At 37.5% G+C, this 19,522-nt stretch overlaps 1 protein-coding gene across 8 annotated transcripts in view; it reads right to left on the bottom strand.

Annotated features, from left to right (window-relative positions):
* The window catches only part of PLA2G4A (phospholipase A2 group IVA), a 189,354-nt gene that overhangs the window by 137,781 nt on the left and 32,051 nt on the right, over window positions 1-19,522 (bottom strand). For all 8 annotated transcript variants that reach the window (XR_004525901.2, XR_012331125.1, XM_019918613.3 and 5 more), the window contains exon 2: window positions 358-460. Coding sequence is in view for 6 of the 8 variants with exons in the window: in XM_019918613.3 (XP_019774172.1) it covers window positions 358-390 (33 nt within the window). In the remaining 2 variants the exon portion in view is untranslated. The remainder of the gene's footprint in view (window positions 1-357; window positions 461-19,522) is intronic.

Genomic DNA, 19,522 nt, shown 5'->3' on the forward strand with positions numbered 1-19,522 from the left:
CTCAATAATTATTTTATCTTCTCTCTGTCAATTCATGTGAAGTGTGCAGGCTGATAATTGCTGAGTGATAACTACACTTTTTACTGTTCCATGAATGTTCAATACTGTTACATATATTTTGGTATTTTTTCCCTCCAAGTCCCTCTTTTCTGTAAACTTACAGTGATAAAAAGAGGAGATGAGTTACTTTTATTACAGATTCTACCTTATTTGAAACACACTAAGTTCATAAGATTTTCATAAAAAGTCCAAGGCTTTTCATAGAGTTTTATACTTTACTAGCAACATCAGCAATACTCATGCACAAAAGTATGTCTGCCCCCTCCCAGAAGAATATATAAACAGTAAATGACTTACTATAATGTGCTGATAAGGATCTATAAATGACATGTTGATTTCAATTACAGGAAATCTCTTCACACTTCAAAAGTCTTCTCTGGCACTCTAGCTTCTTTAAAACCTACAAAATAAACAATCCTTATTGTTAAGCCTTCTCTTGGATGTATTCCCAAGATTTAGATGATAATGGGTGTGAACCTTAGGAAGTAAAACTCTACCCAAGGGGACCAGTTAGATTGAGCTCCTTAATTGTTTATATGCATGGGTATACTCACATAATTTAGGAAAGGATAAACATATTCTGATAGTACTTCTTAATTTCCATATTTCTTTGTTCAAATTTATTCTGTGAGTAATTATTGGGAAACTCCAGGATTTTTTTTTTTGCATTTGCCAAGTATTTCATGAGAAATATATTGAAATTACAGAAAATTAAAATTGTTTTTGTACTATTTATAATTAAAAAACCACATGCCACTGTTTGTTTTCTTAACTGGATCAGTATTACACAAATTCACAATAAAAAAGGAACATTTTTCACTTTAGCTATTTGTTAAGAATTTTAAAAACATATTCATGTTAAATTTCAATTTTAATGCTGATGTTTTAAAAGAAATGTTTGTTCATTCTGAAGTACCAGTTTAACTTGAAAGCAGCTAAATATTAAACAATTAGAAACAGTGCTGTACAAAATGATGGAAACAAGCAAAAAGTGGAACTAGAGAATAACCTGAGACCTGATCTCTGGAAAGGAGCTAACTATAGAAGGTGAGGCGGAATGAATTTAGAATATAGTGTTCCAGGCGGGCAATTTGAGGAACTGAGAGAAGACAAGTGGCTGGTGAATGGTGAGCAAGAGTGAAAATGGCTTATGATGAGTTTGGAAATAATAGTCATGGACAGATCATGTAGAGCCTTGTAGGCAACTGTTCACTAGATATAGCTCACCTATTCTCCAGGACACAGCTTAAATGTCACCTTGACAGAGAAGCCTTCCATGACCTTCAGAATACGTTTGGTCTGCCTGTTACTGGTTCCATTTATACCTTGTACTTCTCTTTCAAGCCTTTCATTCCACTTATACAATGTCTGCCTTTCCTGAGACAATTAAAGATGCATAAAGTTGGTGACCACATTTATCTTGTTCAAAGAGTTATCCATCCCTACTGCCTAGCGCTATGCCTAAAAATATAGTAGGTTCAGGATAAATATTTGTTGGATAGATGGGTGGATGGATGGATGGATATTACATTATGTCAGGTTTATGTATGAAGGAAATTCACAGACTAGCACTGACACTCTCTTTTGATGTCTCTCTTTTTCATTCCTAACTATCCTTAACGTCAAAGGATGTTAAATATAACTCTCTAATTAAAAAAAAAAAAGCAGAATAAGTGAAATTCCAGAAGGTGTAAGACTAGTACTCAAAATGTTTAGAGGAAGTTTGTTACTGGCGCCCAAAGTTCGGTGTCAGCAACTTTATTTCCTCTTCTCATTTCCATTCATAACCCCTGTGTTTACCACCCAACTATTCACCACTACTACTGTCACTACCATATCCTGCATCAAGACCTGGATAGAGGCTCTCTATATATTAAAGCCAAAAGCGGGAAGCATGTGTACAACAGCTAACTGCCCAGGTCTATTAGGTTAGAAACTACAAGGCAAACAGATATTTAAAAACATCGCTCATGGCACTTTATCCTAGAGCAACATCCTTTTGTTCTTTAAATCCATTCAGGGGTATCTCTTTTCCTACCTTACTAAGCTTAAAAATAAAAACAAGAATGGAAAATAACTGAGCTGATACAGAGTCTCAACATTGTAAGGGAAGACTCCATAGAACGAGCAGAGGAAAGTCACTAAAACAAACAAACAGCAACAGTAAACTTCCCAGAGAAAGGATCAGAATCCATGAGTTGCTATAATATATAATCTAAAATACCCAGTTTTCAGCAACAACAACCACTAGAAACAAAAAAGAAAAACAGGAAATTGTGACCTCATGAGCCACACACAGGGAAAAAGCAGTCAATAATAACTATCTCTGAAGGACCCCAGATTATGAACTTAAGAAATATTTCACAGCATCTGTTATACGTTCACAGAACTAAAGGAAAGCATGAATTAAAGGAAAGTATGTTGCAATAACATATCAAATAGAAAATAGCAATAAAGAAATACAGACATTAGAAAAAATAACCAAATGGAAAATCTGGAGTTAAAACATAACTGAGGACTTCCCTGGTGGCACAGTGGTTAAGAATCTGCCTGCCAATGCAGGAGACACAGGTTCGAGCCTTGGTTGGGGAAGATCCCACATGCCGCGGAGCAACTAAGTCCATGCACCACAACTGCTGAGCCTGTGCTCTAGAGCCCACGAGACACAACTACTGAGCCCGTGTACTACAACTACCGAAGCCCATGCACCTAGAGCCCGTGCTCTGCAACAAGAGAAGCCACTCCAATGAGAAGCCCGCGCACCGCAATGAAGAGTAGCCCCCGCTGGCCTCAACTAGAGAAAGCTCACACGCAGCAACGAAGACCCAACACAGCCAAAAAATAATAATAATAATTAATTAATTTTAAAAATAACTGAAAAATTTATTAGAGAGGATAAACAGATGTGAGCTTGTAGAAGAATCAGTGAATTGAAAGGTGCCTCAATAGAGATTATTCAATCTGAAGAACAGAAAAATAAAATTAAAATAATGAAGAAAAATGAACAAAGCCTCGAAGACTGGGGACAACATCAACTACACTAATGTATATGCAAGTGGAATCTCAGAGGGGAGAGAAAAAAAGGAAAGAAAAAATATTTGAAGAAATAATGGCTGAAAATTTCCCAAATTTGATTAAAAACATGTTGAAAAGCTCAACCAGTTCCAAGTGGGAAAAATACAAAGAGATCCAAACCTAGACATATTCTATCTGTTGAGTTCTATCTGTTGAGTATCCAAGACAAAAATAAAATCTTGGAAGTTACAGAAGAAAAAAGGTTCATCATGTACAAGGTAACCAAAATAAGATTAATAGATGACTTCTCATCAATGGAGCTTGAAGGCAACTGGACGACATATTCAAAGTGCTGAAAGAATAAAACTGTCAACCAAGGATACTATATCCAATAAAATTATCCTTCAAGAAAAGAAGAAAAAAAAAGACATTCCCACATCAATACAGACTGAGATAATTTTTCTTGCTAGGAGATATGCATTACAAGAAATAGTGGAAAACATTCAGGTTGAAAGGAAGTGACACCAGATAGTAACTCAAATCCACACAAAGAAATAGAGAGCACTGATACAGGTAAGTATATAGAAAATTTTAAATGATGGTATAAATACATATATTTTTTCTCTTCTCTTAACTGATTTAGAAGTCAATTACATAAAATAATAATAAAATTGTGTTGTTGGACTTAAAGATGCAATATATATGAAAATAATAGTACAAAAGAGGGGAAGAAATTGGGGCTATAACAGAGTAAGGAAAGAACACAAGATGGTAATTGAATCCATAGGAAGAAAGAAATTGTAAATAAATACATCAATATAAAATATTTTATAAATACAATTTTTCTCTTTTCTTCTTAATCTTCTTTAAAAGAAAAGGAATATGTAAAGCAATAAATTACAATACTATATTGTTGGGTTTACAACATATATAGAATTAATATATATGATAATAGCACAAAGGAGTGGGGAGGGATTGGAACTATGTTAGAGCAAAGTTTCTATATTTTACTGGAATTATTATTTGCATAAAGTAGATTGTAATAAATTAAGGTGCACCTAGAAATAATTCCTAGAGTAACCACTAGGAAAATCACTCAAAAATATAGTTAAAACATCAACAAAGGAACTAAAATGGTCTGCTAGAAGATACCAACTTAACGCAAGGAACAGAGGAACAAAAAAAGAAATGAGACATATAGAAAACAGAAAGCAAAATGGCAGAGGGAAATCCAACCATAACTATAATATAGTAGTCCCTTCTTATCTGCTGTTTCCCTTTCCAAAGTTTCAGTTACCTGTGGTCAACTGAAGTCCAAAAATATTAAGTGGAAAATTCCAGAAATAATTCGTAAGTTTAAAATTTTGCACTGTTCTGAGCAACATGATGAAATCTCATAATATCCTGCTCCATCCCACCTGAAACATGAATCATCCCTTTGTCCAAAGTATTCTACCCATTAGCCACTTAGTAGCCATCCTGGTTATAAAACTGACTGTTGCAGTATCTCAGTGTTTGAATTCAAGTAACCCTTATTTCACTTAATAATGGTCCCAAAGCACAAGAGCAGTGATGCTGGCAATTCGGATATGCCAAAGAGAAACTGTAAAGTGCTTCCTATAAATGAAAAGGTAAATGTTCTCAACTTAAGGAAAGAAAAAAAAAATTGTATGCTGAGGGTGCTAAGATCTACAGTAGGAAGGAACCTTTTATCTGTGAAACTGTGAAGAAGAAAAAAGAAATCCGTGCTAGTTTTGCTGTCACACCTCAAACTGCAAACGTTACTGCTACAGTGCAGATAGGTGCTTAGCTAAGGTGGAAAAGGTATTAAATTTGTACCATAAAATACTTTGAGAGAGACCAAATTCATATAACTTTCATTACATATATTGCTATAATTGTTCTGTTTTATTATTAATTAGTGTTGGTAAACTCTTACTGTGCCTAATTTATAAATTAAACTTTATCATAGGTATGAATAAGAAAAAACATAATATATGTAGGATACAGCATACCTGAGATTTCAGGCATCCACCAGGAGTCTTTGGAACATAACCACTGCAGATAACTATAATATTAAATGTGAATGAATTTTACCCTCCAATCAAAAGGCAGAAGTTGTCAGGCTTGATAAAATCTAACATACAGAAGACTAATAAAATCCAAATAAGGTTTGTAGTTTAGTTAATATCATTCTACCAATGTCAGTTTCCTGGTTTTGATAATGAACTATGGCCAGTCAAGATATTATATTTGGGAAATCTGGGTAAAGAATATACGGAAGTTTTTTTGCAATTTTTCTTTGATGTGGACCATTTTTTTAAAGTCTTTATTAAATTTGTTACAATATTGCTTCTGTTTTGTGTTTTGGTTTTTTGGCTGGGAGGCATGTGGGATCTCAGCTCACTGACCAGAGGTCAAACCCACACCCCCCACATTGGAAGGCAAAGTCTTAACCACTGGACCGCCAGGGAAGTTCCATATTTTTGCAATTTCTTACCTTAAGTTATTTCAAAATAAAAAATTAGTTTAAAAGTCCAATACACAAGGATAGATGTAATTTATATGTACAATTTTCATTCCAAAGTTATGTTCAAAAGAAGTAACAAAGGAGTCATATGGGAAAATTATTGGGTAAGGTTCACTTTCTTCAGAATAAAATCATTGGTCATTATTGCCAGACAGTGATGACATTTTCAGTCCCAGTTACAAATAGGCACCCATTCATCCTTTTTCCCCCTAAACTGTTAATAGTAACAGTAGGTATTTTAGGTTCTGTGAAATTAAGGCATTTCTGTCCACCTAGCCACATTAAATACCAGGAAAATATCTTTCTCCAAACAACTAGCTTAGCCTGGAAACATTATTGCAACTAATTTGCATAACCACTATCATGAATGATGTATCATGAATGATATCATGAATGAATACTCATAAAACAGCAGTTTTGGGTTTTTTGTTTTTTATAACTAAGCTGAATAACCAGTCTTTGTGAGTATACAGTCTTTTAAGTCTGAAGCAAGAGATATGAAGCTCATCATTTCTTTTTTTTTCCTTGGCTGCCCTGTAATTAGAAACTTCCTGAACACTAATGAAAGGGAAATGCAGACACACTTTTCAACACACACTTGCCTGTGCAATGCAACTGTTGACTTTCAGTGAATGCTTCATATTGTGTGGTCTGTCCAAAACCCTGTTAGTCACGTTGTCAGGGCAAGATGGACTTCTCTGGGAAAGGTGAAAAAAAAACAAAAAAACAAAACACAGACTAGAGTGTTTTGTCATTCTCTTTCCCTGCCTAGAGTTACAGGACAACAGGAAAATAAGAGGTTATCACAAGTATACCACAGAGATATTGCAGGTTTGGTTCCAGACCACCACAACAAAGCAAATATCTCAATAAACCAAGTCACAAAAATTTTTTGGTTTTCCAGTGCATTTAAAAGTTATGTTTACATTGTAATGTAGTCTACTGAGTGTGCAGTAGCATTGTATCCAAAAGAACAATGTACAAACCTTAATTTAAAATACTTTATGGCTAACCATCATCTCAGCCTTTAGCGAATAATAATCTTTTGCTGGTGGAGGGTCTGGCCTCGATGTTGATGGCTGTTGACTGATCAGGATGGTGGTTTCTGAAGGTTGGGGTGACTATGGCAATTTCTTTTTTGTGTGTGTAGCAATTTCTTAAAATGAGACAACGATGAAGTTTACTGCATCAATTGACTCTTCTTTACAAGAAGAATTTCTCTGGGGCATGCAATGCTGTTTGAGAACATTTTACCCACAGTATAACTTCTTTCAAAATTGGAGTCAAGGGACCTCCCTGGTGGTCCAGTGGTTAAGAATCAGCCTTCCAGTGCAGGGGACATGGGTTCGATCCCTGGTTGGGGAACTAAGATCCCACATGCCGTGGGGCCACCAAGCCCATGCACTGCAACTACTAAGCACACAGGCCACAACTAGAAAGCCCATGCACCACAACTACAGAGCCTGCATGCTGCAACTACTGAGCCTGCGTGCCACAACTAAGACCCGACACAGCCCCCTCCAAAAAATTAAATAAATATTAAAACAAAATGAAATTTGAGTCAATCCTCTCAAACCCTGCTACTGCTTTATCAACTAAGTTTATGTAATGTTTTAAACTTTTTACTGTCATTTCAACAACCTTCACAGCATCTTCACCAGGAGTAGATTCAATCTCAAGAAACCACTTTCTTTGCTCATCCATAAGAAGCAACTCCTCATCCTTTCAAGTTTGATCATGAGATTGCCGAAATTCAGTCACATCTTCAGGCTCCACTTCTAATTCTAGTTCTCCTGTTATTTCCACCACATCTGCAGTTACTTCCTCCACTGAAATCTTGAACTCCTAAAAGTCATCCATGAAGGTTAGAATCAACTTCTTATAAACTTCCTTTAATGTTGATATTGTGACCTCTTCCCATGAATCACAAATGTTCTTCATGGAATCTAGAATGGTGAATCCTTTCCAGAAAGTTTTCCATTGCCTTTGCCCAGATCAATCAGAGGAATCACTATCTATGGCAGCTATAGCCTTACAAAAATGTATACTTCTTAAAGAATAAGACTTGAAAGTCAAATGAATTGATGTTGTGTCAACAGGCATAAAAACAACATTAATTTCATTGCACATCTCTGTCAGAGCTCTTGGGTGACCACGTGCATTGTCAGTGAGAAGTAGTAATATTTTGAAAGGCATCCTTTTTTTGAGAAGTAGGTCTCAACAATAGGCTTAAAATATTCAGTAAATCATGTTCTAAACAGATATGCTGTCACACAGGCTTTGTGTTTCCGTTTATAGAGTACAGGCAGAGTAGATTCAGCATAATTCTTAAGGGCCCTGAGATTTTCAGAATGGTAAGTGAGCACTGGCTTCAACTTAAAGTCACCAGATGCATTAGCCCCTAACAATAAAATCAGCCTATCCTTTGAAACTTTGAAGCCAGGCATTGACTTCTCCTCCCTAGCTATGAAAATCCTAGATAGCATCTTCCTCCATTAGAATGTTGTTTCATCTCCATTGAAAATCAGTTGTTTGGTGTAGCCACCTTCATTAATGATCTCAGCTAGATCCTCTGGATAACTTGCTGCAGCTTCTACATCAGCATTTGCTGCTTCACCTTGCACTTTGACGTTTTAGAGATGGCTTCTTTCCTGAAACCTCATGAAACAACCTCTGCTAGACTCAAACTTTTCTTCTGCAACTTTCTCACTTCTCTCAGTCTTCATAGACTTGAAGAGAGTTAGAGCCTTGCTCAGGATTAGGGTTTGGCTGAAGGAAATGTGGCTGGTTGGATCTTCTATCCATTCCACTAAAACTTTCTCCATATCAGCAATAAGGCTGCTTCACTTTCTTATCATTCATGTGTTCACTAGAGTAGCATTTTAATTTCCTCAAGAACTTCTCCTTTGCATTTACAACTTAGCTAACTGTTTGGTACAAGAGGCCTAGCTTTTGACTGATCTCAACTTTCAATATGCCTTCCTCACTAAGTTTAAACTTATTTCTAGTTTTTGATTTAAAATGAGAGACACATGACTTTTCCTTTCACCTGAACACTTAAAGACCACTGTAGGGCCTAATTTCAATATTGTTGTGTCTTAGGGAATAGGAAAGCCTGAAGAGAGGGAGAGAGATGGGGAACAGATAATGGATGGAGCATCAGAACACACACAACATTGACCAGTTAAGTTTGCTGTCTTATATGGGTGCAGTTCATGGAGCCCCAAAACAATTACGATTGTTTCTTTACCTATAAAATAGGGGAAATGGTCCCCACACCTCACAGAGGCAGTGGGAGGATGAAATGAGAACAAGTATGTCAATTATTAAGCATAGTACCTAGTGGGCCATAAATATACAAAATCATCATTTGTTATTGTTTTTTGGGAAACTGATGCTTTCCCCCAAATTCCTGAGACTTATTTGGTTCTACGGAGATTTCTAAGAAATTCAAGTAGGTAAATTTGTTGAGCACATTTTATAAAGACTGTGTACTCTATCATATTCAACAATGAGTTTTAATAGAGATTAAAAAGTCCTGCTGTTTCTGATCCATTAAATTATATATATATGGCTCTGATTTATCTGCTTCAAAATTCAAAGCTTTCTCCATTATTCTGGATATAGAAGAATGTTCTAAAAGCGTGAAGGCATGAAGTGCATTATTGTTTCCATCATCATCATTCATCTATACCAAGGCATTACTAAAGTTACCAGGGCATTAATAAAGTTTTAAATTCTTAAACCTAGGCTAAGCAAAGAGTTTGATATCATCCACAGGCACAGAGGAATGAAGAAACAATAAGAATTAAGTACATGAGCTGCTTTATATTAGAACTGTCTCTCAGGCTGTACCCTAAGTTTAGTACAGAAAACCTGTTAAGAGAACTGCCCTGTTCCCAAGGAAATAGACAAGCATGCCACCAGATATAAAGGCAAAGATTAATGAACTGGGTCTATTTCTCAAGCCAGGAACCCAAGAGTATGGTACATGACTCTCAGGTCCCACAGTGAGACGCCTGGTCCCTCACTGATGTCCATCCACACTATTCCTTTTGAATTGAATTTTTCTACTCTGCTTTCATTCCTAGGTCACTGACACTGCTTCTTCATCTCTCAAATTTGTATTATTGAAAGTTCATTATTTAACCTGACAAATATGTATGGAATATCTACTGGAGTTTCAGAGCAGAGAAAGATTCAATTGGTTTAAAATAAACAAGGCTTGCTAGAAAAGGCAAATACCTGAGCTGATATTTGAAACCACAAAAGGGCCGAGATGTCTAGAAATGGGGGTAGAAACATGCGCTCTAGGAAAAGGCCATGAGCTGCAGCCACAGTGGAGATGCCCCATCGCATCTCAGGCTCTCACCGGTGGCACCCAGCCACCCAAAACCCTCCTTACCTCTCTCCCACATACCTTTTTTTTTTTTGGCCGCGCTGCGTGCGACCTGTGGGATTTTAGTTCCTGGACCAGGAATCGAACCCAGATCTTGGCAGTGAAAGCGCAGAGTCCTAACCACTGGACCACCAGGGAACTCCCTCCCCCACACACCTTCTGTGCAGGATAGTCTCTTCCTGTCCCTCAGCATTCTGTATAAACTCACTCTCTGAAGTAAACCATCTCTTTATCTACATGGTTAGGACCCTTATATTTCTCCTTGATATCTCCTACCGCAGTGTTATGTACTCTATCACCATTATTTAGAGGGTATGTCTCCTCTAGCTGTGAACAACAAGAGGGAAGTTCTGTCTCCTTCTCCCTGTATTCTTGTTGGGCCCCGAGTGATCCCCAATTACCATTTACTAAAGGATGAATCAACAAACTTGGAATGTATATGGATTACTGGGGAAAGCTGATTAGACCACAAATGAGGTTTGGGGTTGAGAAATAATCAAGGGGAAGTAGAGCGTAATTATAGAACCTGGAATGACAAGCTGGAAGATATCTCAGCAATTACTAATCTGAATGCTTAATTTCAAAAGTTCACATTATGCACTTCCCAGATGCCAGTGTTATTGCGCTAAGTGATTTATATACGCCGTCTTGTTTTGTCTTCATAATAAGAGAGGGATTATTATTGCTATTTTAGAGATAAAGCATGAGTGATTTGTCTAAAAATCACTGAGAACTCAAACTGAGGCAGATGGTCCCCCTTACTTACACTTTACAAGGAATATTGTCTCCCAGAAAGACTAAGCAACATTCCCCTGGGTGACAAATGTTGAGTTGGCCCTAGAATCCTGACCCTCTGACTCATACTAGATTTTCTTTCTACATCATTCTGCCATTCTACAAAAGCCTCTAAAGGACAGGAAGAGAGAGGGGACAGGGTGGAAGTGACACTTTGTATTAGTTTGCCAGGGCTACTATAATTAAACACCACAACCTACATGGCTTAAACAACAGAAATATTTTCTGACAGTTCTAGAGGCCAGAAGGCTAAGATCAAAGTGTCCAGTAGGTTTGGTTTATTTTGAGGTCTTTCTTCTTGGCTTGAAGATGCTATCTTCTCCCTGAATCCTCACATGGTCTTTCCTCTGTACCCATGCTCCCCTAGTGTCTCTTAAGGTGTCCAAATTTCCTCTTGTTATAACCACACCAGTCAACTGGATGAGGGCCCATCCTAAGGGCCTGATCTCCAAATACAGTCACATTCTCAGGGACTGGGGGGTTCGGACTTTAATATGTGAATGGGGAGGGGCACAATTCAGTCTATAACACAGTTCAATAATATAAATATAACAGTTAAACAAAGATGCATACAGTTGTTAATGGAGAAAGGTGGCATTTGAGGAGGGAGGGGCAACCAGCCAGAGGAGTCCAGATATCATACAACAAGCACCTAAACTAGGATTGGGAGGAGATAAAGAAGAGAGAGCACAGCATTATTTAGATGGACCAGCCTCCCTCATCCTCATCTGGTTATTTTGAAAGTGCACACAAACACACACACACACACACACAGAGAGTACATAAATGAAACACAATGCATAATGTAATTTGTTTTACCACTTCACAATTGGGAAGTACAAATCCAGATAAACCTGACTATTTTAAGGGCCAGAATACTGGCTGGCCCAGTTTCACACGCTGCATTACAGATGAAGCAAGAATGCCTCCTCACTCCAGAGCCAGTTTTCTGGTTTTCTTTCTCTGACCTTCCAGTTCGCTGTTATTTTCCATTGTTTCACCTCTTCAGTGGCCAAAAACAAGCAGCCACTCTGGCTGTATTTTAAGGTCAGAAAATTTTGGAATTGGAAGAAACAGTCATAATCACCACCTAGACAGACCTTGTGCAAATTTGTAAGCTGAGGTCTAAAGATATACACAAACCTAGAGAGTTCACCCAGTTAGGGAAACAGCTGAACTCCTCTCGCCACTCTCAAGCCGGTGCCCTTTCTTTACACCCTCTCCTCTCCCCACCGCCATCCCCAACCAAGCATACTCAGGCTCAAAAGGGAATTTAGCGAAAATTAAAAGAGCATTTGTATACGATTTAGTTTGACCAATATTTTAAATGGCCAAGTTATTGTCTCGTGGTGTGAAGTAGGCTCAAGATATGAATCTGAAGGAAATGAACAACTGAATTTCCCTCTGTGATTGGTCAAATAAAGCTTAAAAAGAGTCATTTTCATCTTTTAGATTTTTCTAGATGTGAATCATAGTTATAAGATGTTGACTTACAAATGCAACATGGATTGTTTTTAAAAATTCCTCTTCCCACACAGACCACTAAGGAATAATACCACATTGACAAGTGTTTACTATGCTCATTTTCAGAAAATGGAAAATGTTTTACCTTCTACTTAAAAGAAACTGATAATGGAGAGGTATCAGTGTTAACGCTTTTGAAATATACCTAACAATGTGGCACAAAATGCCAGGAAAAGGAATCGGCTTTGAAAAGTGCATTTACTTCTACAACTTTCTCTCTCCAGACCAGACGGTTTGCAAATATGCTCCCCTAGGGAGTATTTGTGTTTTGTTGAGGGTTCCACTCCCTCCTTAATTGCTGCCTCTTTTTATGACGTACCCAAGATTGCCACAGCAGGGTAAGCCGAATCTTTTTCTAAAGAAAACAGTCCAGGGAAAACCCCCAGGAAAACCGTCATGCTGGCTTAAATGTTTCATGAGAGACAGTTTATTACTGGATGAGTTATAACATTTTGAAGTTGTTTTACTTCTCAACTAACACGATAACTATTTCAAGCAGCCCATGAGGTTTATCTTGTAACTAAAATATGGATGTTGACTATGATCTTGAAGTGGAAAAAAATGACAGAAAAAAATAGCAGGAGTTGTGGAAGATCAGAGGCACTGTACACCCACCCATCTCATGGGTTACTGGGAAGTTAAACCACTAACCATGACACGAGCATTCTACAAGTCCTGGATTGTGTAACGTACAATAGGAATTCAAGTTCATCATTCTTTTTTCAGGTTGTAAGAAGTTTTAGAAACATGCTTCTAGACACTGTGAATGGCAATTCACTTTTGAAATAAACAGGCAATTCAATCTTTTGCAGGATTAAGAACTCTGTACATAGAAAGTATGCATTTGAGGGGAAATTCTCAGGAGTTCTTAATATGTTTTATGCCTTGAATCCCTTTGGCAGTCTGGTGAAGCCTACAGACCCCATGATATAGTCTGACACTATAAAGTTCTTAAAATAAAAACTCTGGATTACAAAGGAAACCAATTATATTGAAATACATGGAATCTATGCAGTGTAGTAGACCTCTTAAATGGTCTCAATGTATGCATTGAAGGGTTTTCTCTCTCTACTTCTGTGGAGTACATCTATGCAAGTCTAAAGTTCAATGTAAAATTTTTTAAGACAGAATAACTTTCAGCACTCTAAAGGGTAAAGCAATAGAAAACTGTTATTTTTGTACTCTGCTAGCACCATAATAAACATGTAAGCCCAACCTGAATATTTAGGTGTTACATATAATAAACACAGGTTGAAATGAACTAGAAATACTCATTTGCTCCAAATTGTGAAATATACATTTCCTCAACCTTTGATCAACAATGGAGAACAGTGCCAAGGATATTAATAAAATCTGTAAGAATGTTTCAGTTGAGCTTCTGCTGATGAGATATAATGCCTCAATGGGTTTTGTAAAAATATGAAATTAACAGAAGCAATGTTACACTCTCCCCTTCATTTTGGACAGGAAGAAGTTCCATAACTGTATCTATACCACAGCCTAAGGAAATATGGGCAGAACCAGGAATAAAGTGTAGGATGACTTTCCAACACATGATAGACATGTCTTATTGAGGTAGGGAGGGAAGGAGGACAAAGAGGCATCTCCTGAGTGCCAAGCAGTGCATCTGGGAAACATCTGAGCCAGAAGCAAACTCAAGTGCATCTGTCCTCCCCACCTCCCTGCCCAGCCTGACCCACACAGACTCACTGCTTCCATTCATGGAAGCACCTGGCCATCAACAGTGTAAAACTAAAGCACTTCAAGAGAAGGATTTATGAGAAATGGCTAATGAATTAAAAATTTATTGAAACAAGATTTTTTTTAACTTCAAGGAAATATGAGAGTCAGTATTTCAATGAAATTGTTTTAGTTCTTAAAAACAAATATCAGTTTGATTATGGTGATTATGATAACCAGCTGTTCTCTAAAACTCTAAAGATTGAAAAAAAAAGAAGGAAATGACTTTTAGTTGCAAAATGAAGGATTTTTGTCAGGTTGAAGAAAGAACACCCTGCTAACAGAGCTGTAAAAGAAAGACCCTCTTTTTCGATGGCTGATTATTACTACTGAATGTCTCAGCCCTCTTTACACTGCAGAGTTGTAATGGTTCCAAGTCTACAAAGCACTGTCTTTCAGGGAGCACCAAGGTGGCCTTAGTGCAGGAGTAAAGTAGGCAAAGTTGAGGGGTAAGATATAAACTCTACACAGGAACTTAGCTAGATATCCAAGAAAGGCAGGCAAGGCCACGGTTAAACATTCAGAACTGAAAACAATTCTAGCAACTAAGAAGGAAACGGAGCCTAGCATGATGGCTCCTAGAACAGGTAAAGGCATTGAGATTCGCTGAAGTGTAGAACTGGGCCTAGCAGTTGGCTAGGCAAGGAAACCAAGAGTTTGAAAGGAACAAAGACTGAATCCCTGCCGACTAAATGTTGGAAATCAAGCCAATTTGTGACTGTTCCTTACTAGTTAATAATTACCCTAGATAAAAAGATCTGTATTCTACAAGTTCATGAATTTCTAGGCATTTTTGTTTTAGGTGTTTTGTTTTGTTTGCTTAGTGTATTGGTTGTTCATTTTAAGGATTTCCAGATTTTCTTTCTTTAGAAACTCACACTCAAAAAAAAAAAAAAAAACCCACTCTAACAAAACTCAACCATTCTGGCTTCTTTGGGTTTGCTCCTAGCATTTAAACATAGCTGGAGAAAAACAACCTAAACTGGCAGACTGGTTTTTAATCTTAGGTTTACATTCTCAGAACTCAAAGAGGCTCTCACCACTACACAACGCCTTTCTAAATTTTCCTGGTGCCCTTGAAGTCCCACGCTAGAAAGACTTTCCTCTCCCCCTCAAGTCTCTCGCCTCACCTCACCCTCACTATTGGCTGTGACCTCATCTCCCTTCACTGAGAAAACAGAAGGCACCAGGGGGAAGTTCCCATTTTCCTACAAGCAAATCTGCAAACTCCTCTGCCCAGGCACTTGGGTTCTCCTTCTCCCTGTCACGAAGGAGGCAGAGCTCCTCCTTGTGTTGCGGACTTAGCCCCACACATGGCTCTCTAGACGCAAAATCCCTCTATCTTCTTCAAGTACTTCCCTCTGATGGCCATGCCTTTCTTTTCTGAATCATCAACCTTTACCTTCTACTGGAAAATCTGATGGGCTAGCTTTGTTACAGTCTCCCATAACTCCATATTCCTCTTCCCTCCTTGTCTCCATTTTTATGCTGGGTTTCACTGACAGATTTCTCTAAAGGGCCATTTGTTCCCACTGTACCTATCCATGTCCTCAGAGTCCTCCACTCCTATCCCTTCTGCCATCTCACTGAGTCCCCATCACTCCACTGGAACTGCTCTTATCAAGACCACTAATGAGGGACTTCCCTGGTGGTCCAGTGGTTAAGACTCCGTGCTCCCAACGCAGGGGGCCCAGGTTTGATCCCTGGTCAGGGAACTAGATCCCGCATGTCGCAACTAAGACCTGGCACAGCCAAATAAATAAATATTTTAAAAAAAAAAAAGACCACTAATGACCTCCAAGTTTTCAAATATGGTCATCACTTTCCTATCCTCTGTTTCTCTGGAAGCACTTTCCCTCCTTTGTTCCCGTGACATCATCCTAACTACTGGTTTTCCATCTGATATCTTGGTTGTTCCTTTGCAGGCTCATTTACAAATGCTGTTCTCTGCCTGGAGCCCCCAACTGAGCCACACTACCCTCGCTCTAGGCACCTCCCACACCTGGCTTCTCATCCCTCACATCTCGGCTTAAATTTTACCTCGCAGGGAAACCTTTCCATCCTTCACCTCCCCAGGTTAGCCTGTACTATTAAAGTCCATTTGCTTCTTTTATTATTTATTATTTGCTTAATTATCATCTCTCTCCTCCAAGAGGGAATTAACTCTTTATTCATCCATGTATGCCCTAAATGTAGGACAGTGCCTAGCATGTAGTATTAACTAAAACGTACTGAACTGGTGAAGGAATAAATGCACATAGCCCAGTGATCAAAAATTCCTGGATTAATTAGCATCTGCCTTTTTTTTTCTTGATCCAACAGGTAAAATTCTTAAGTGAAAAAGAGAGTACAGACTATCTAAATTGCTTCTAATACCTCTTCTTTTTCTAAGTATTTAAAAAGGTACATTTTTCCTACTCTTTTCCTAGGCATGCTACATATATTCATGAAATAGTATCTAGAAATTCTTTTCTTCACAGAAAATTGTAATTCATACAAGAATGTTCTTTTCATTGTGACAATAGCTCATAAGGTATTAATCAACCAAGCCAACTTGTCAATTTAACACATAATTTAAGCAGATAGTAAAATTTTCTGCAAACACTGAATGAGTTTCACAAAACTGATTCTTTTATTGCTTTTCATTAACAGAGGGATCGTCAGTGATAAGGATAAGAAAAAAAATCTCATATAAACATTGTGGACTTTTATATATTTTAAATATAAATCCCTGATTGTCACTACCTCAAAAAATAAGTACCAAGCAGCAGATTATAAGCAACCATCTTAATATTTTGCAACTAAATTTTTAACTAAGAAATCTCTTTAAATTAGAATTTAAATTTGCTGTGAGAAATCTTCCTAAAATATGTTAATAGCATCTTCTACTAATCAATGATAAAATGATACTTTGAAGTTATATTTGAACATGAATTCCCATTGTACACTGAAAGTAGTGATTTTGAAGACTATTCCATGACCTACAGAAATGCCCTACCGTTACCTCTTTGAGATCTAAGTTCATGACCTCAACCAGTTTTAAACTCATCTGCCTCTTCTTCATGACAGTTAAATGGAAAGGAAGTTGATATACCTGTTTGAGCTTTGTGGTAGATAATAACAAGGGACTGATGGATATTAAGATATCTTAATTATAGATGCCGGAATCTACACAGCATGTCCTCATAACCGCATACATCTTTAGATACTTTTCCCCAGAGTACTTTTCTATAAATTCTTACTTAATTGCTGTAAATTACTTTTCTTATTACTTTCATAATATTGCATCAACTACATGTAAACAGTCCACAAAATGGATTACCCTTTTGTTTCAAGTAATAAAAAATGAAAGCCTGGGGACTTCCCTGGCGGTCCAGTGGTTAAGACTCCGCACTTCCACTGCAGGGGACACTGGTTCGATCCCTGGTTAGGGAATTAAGATCCTGCATGCCGCGCAGCACGGCCAAAAACTAAATAAATAAATAAGAGAAAGCCTGAAGAAAACTTAAAGACACCATTTTCCTGCCCCTAGACTAACCCAGGCAGACATTGTCTCTTCTACAATTACAGATCCAGGAATCCCACAAGAATACACATGGGAGTCTAACATCCCAGTTTATTGCCGAGGTACTGCGCCCAACTTGCTTATCTTATTAAAGCTGTGGATGTAAAAGTATGAGGCAAATAGGAAGTGTGTCAATTTACTGACTTTGAAATTCAGAAGCCATTTGCTGACCTAATGTTTCTAGTGGTGCAGCTGCATCTAGCAGTCAAACATGACCTACTATGTATTATTTGTTATGAAGTTATACATATGTATAATAAGCCAACGTTATAACTAAAGTTGATTTTTACTCCTGAAAAGGAATACCTGGTATACCATAAGCTACTGGGTTGTTAGGAAAGGTAAAATAATAATGATTTTTTTCTACAAATGATAAATCCAAGGTCAGAGTAACCATTTTGACACAAATGCTTTATGCCAACCACCAGGATTAATAAGAGCCAAAAAGAACCATAGGCTCTGTAGGTTATGCTCAAAATATTCTAAAAAAATGCTCTATTACCAAATGAAAGTAAAACCGTTGGTAGCATTAGTGTTTCTTATACAACTCATAATACATCTCTTTTGTATTTTTGGATTAAACTTCATATACTTTATTGTCTTAAAGTGGCATATATCTTTATAAAATGCTAAATAGTTACAAAATAAGAAATTCTAAATCATATGCTACTTCTTCAATCATTCTTAAATTTGTGCAACTTCTTCTATTATGTCAATCAGTAATCCAGTTATAAGAACAGAACAATTGAGTTAATATGGAAACGTGCATTAGGATGTGTACTTTCTGGTTCTTCCCCTATAATTTTTCTGGTGTCAACAAATAGGGGGAGGTTGACAGTCTTAAATAACACGCATCAAAACTGGAAATATAAACCAATCAATTAGTTAATTGAAGCATAAAAACTGCATCAAAATGGAAATCATAAGACTCGGATATTAAATAAGCTATTTAACTTTCCAACACTTCTCTTTTCACATCTGCAAAATGTGAATATCTGCTCTGCGAACCTACATGGTTATTGTGGGAATAAAGTTCTTGAGCAATCTCTTTATAAACCACAAAATGCTATGCAAACGAAAGGTATTATTGTCCCTCTGATTTTTTTTTCAAACTAGGTAATCAGAAAACAGATTGTAAATTAAATAATAAAATGAAAAACTAAACTGTTATAAATATATGAGTTTTTCGTACTATGGAATACTGAAATTACACATATTATGGATTTTTGTTTTCTTTTCTTTTCTTTTTTCTTTTTTTGCTGTACGCGGGCCTCTCACTGTTGTGGCTTCTCCCGTTGCGGAGCACAGGCTCCGGATGTGCTGACAGGCCCGCCGCTCCGCGGCATGTGGGATCTTCCCGGACCGGGGCATGAACCCGTGTCCCCTGCATCGGCAGGCGGACTCCCAACCACTGCGCCACCAGGGAAGCCCTGGATATTTGTTTTCTAATTCAAAACACACTGTTACCTAAAATACCTAAATTTCCCTATAGACTCCAGAAGTCAAGCAAATGAAGAGGAATATTAAGGAAAAGGGAGCAGCTGATTTACAAGTGCATTCCCTTCCCCTTAAGAAGGGAATGGAAGGAAAATGAGTGCAACTTGGTCTCTCAGCCCTTCATCTTTGACTCAGTGGTTACTGAACTCTGACCGGGATCACTTATAGGTGATTGCTGAGTTTCTCTAAAGCTATTTGAATTCATTCAATAAGTGATCAGACGCGTTGTGCAGCTTCATAAATCCGCTTATGGCGAGCACTGAATTATCAATATTTAAGCTTATTTTATATTTGTACAGAGGAGAGATAAACTGTATTTTCAAAGAATTGTTCTGAGAGTAGACTAAGAATCAAAGAGAATCCAAAAAACTGAGAATCACAGAATGGCAAGAGTAGC

Source organism: Tursiops truncatus, chromosome 1, assembly GCF_011762595.2.
Source record: "Tursiops truncatus isolate mTurTru1 chromosome 1, mTurTru1.mat.Y, whole genome shotgun sequence".
Taxonomy (NCBI): domain Eukaryota; kingdom Metazoa; phylum Chordata; class Mammalia; order Artiodactyla; family Delphinidae; genus Tursiops; species Tursiops truncatus.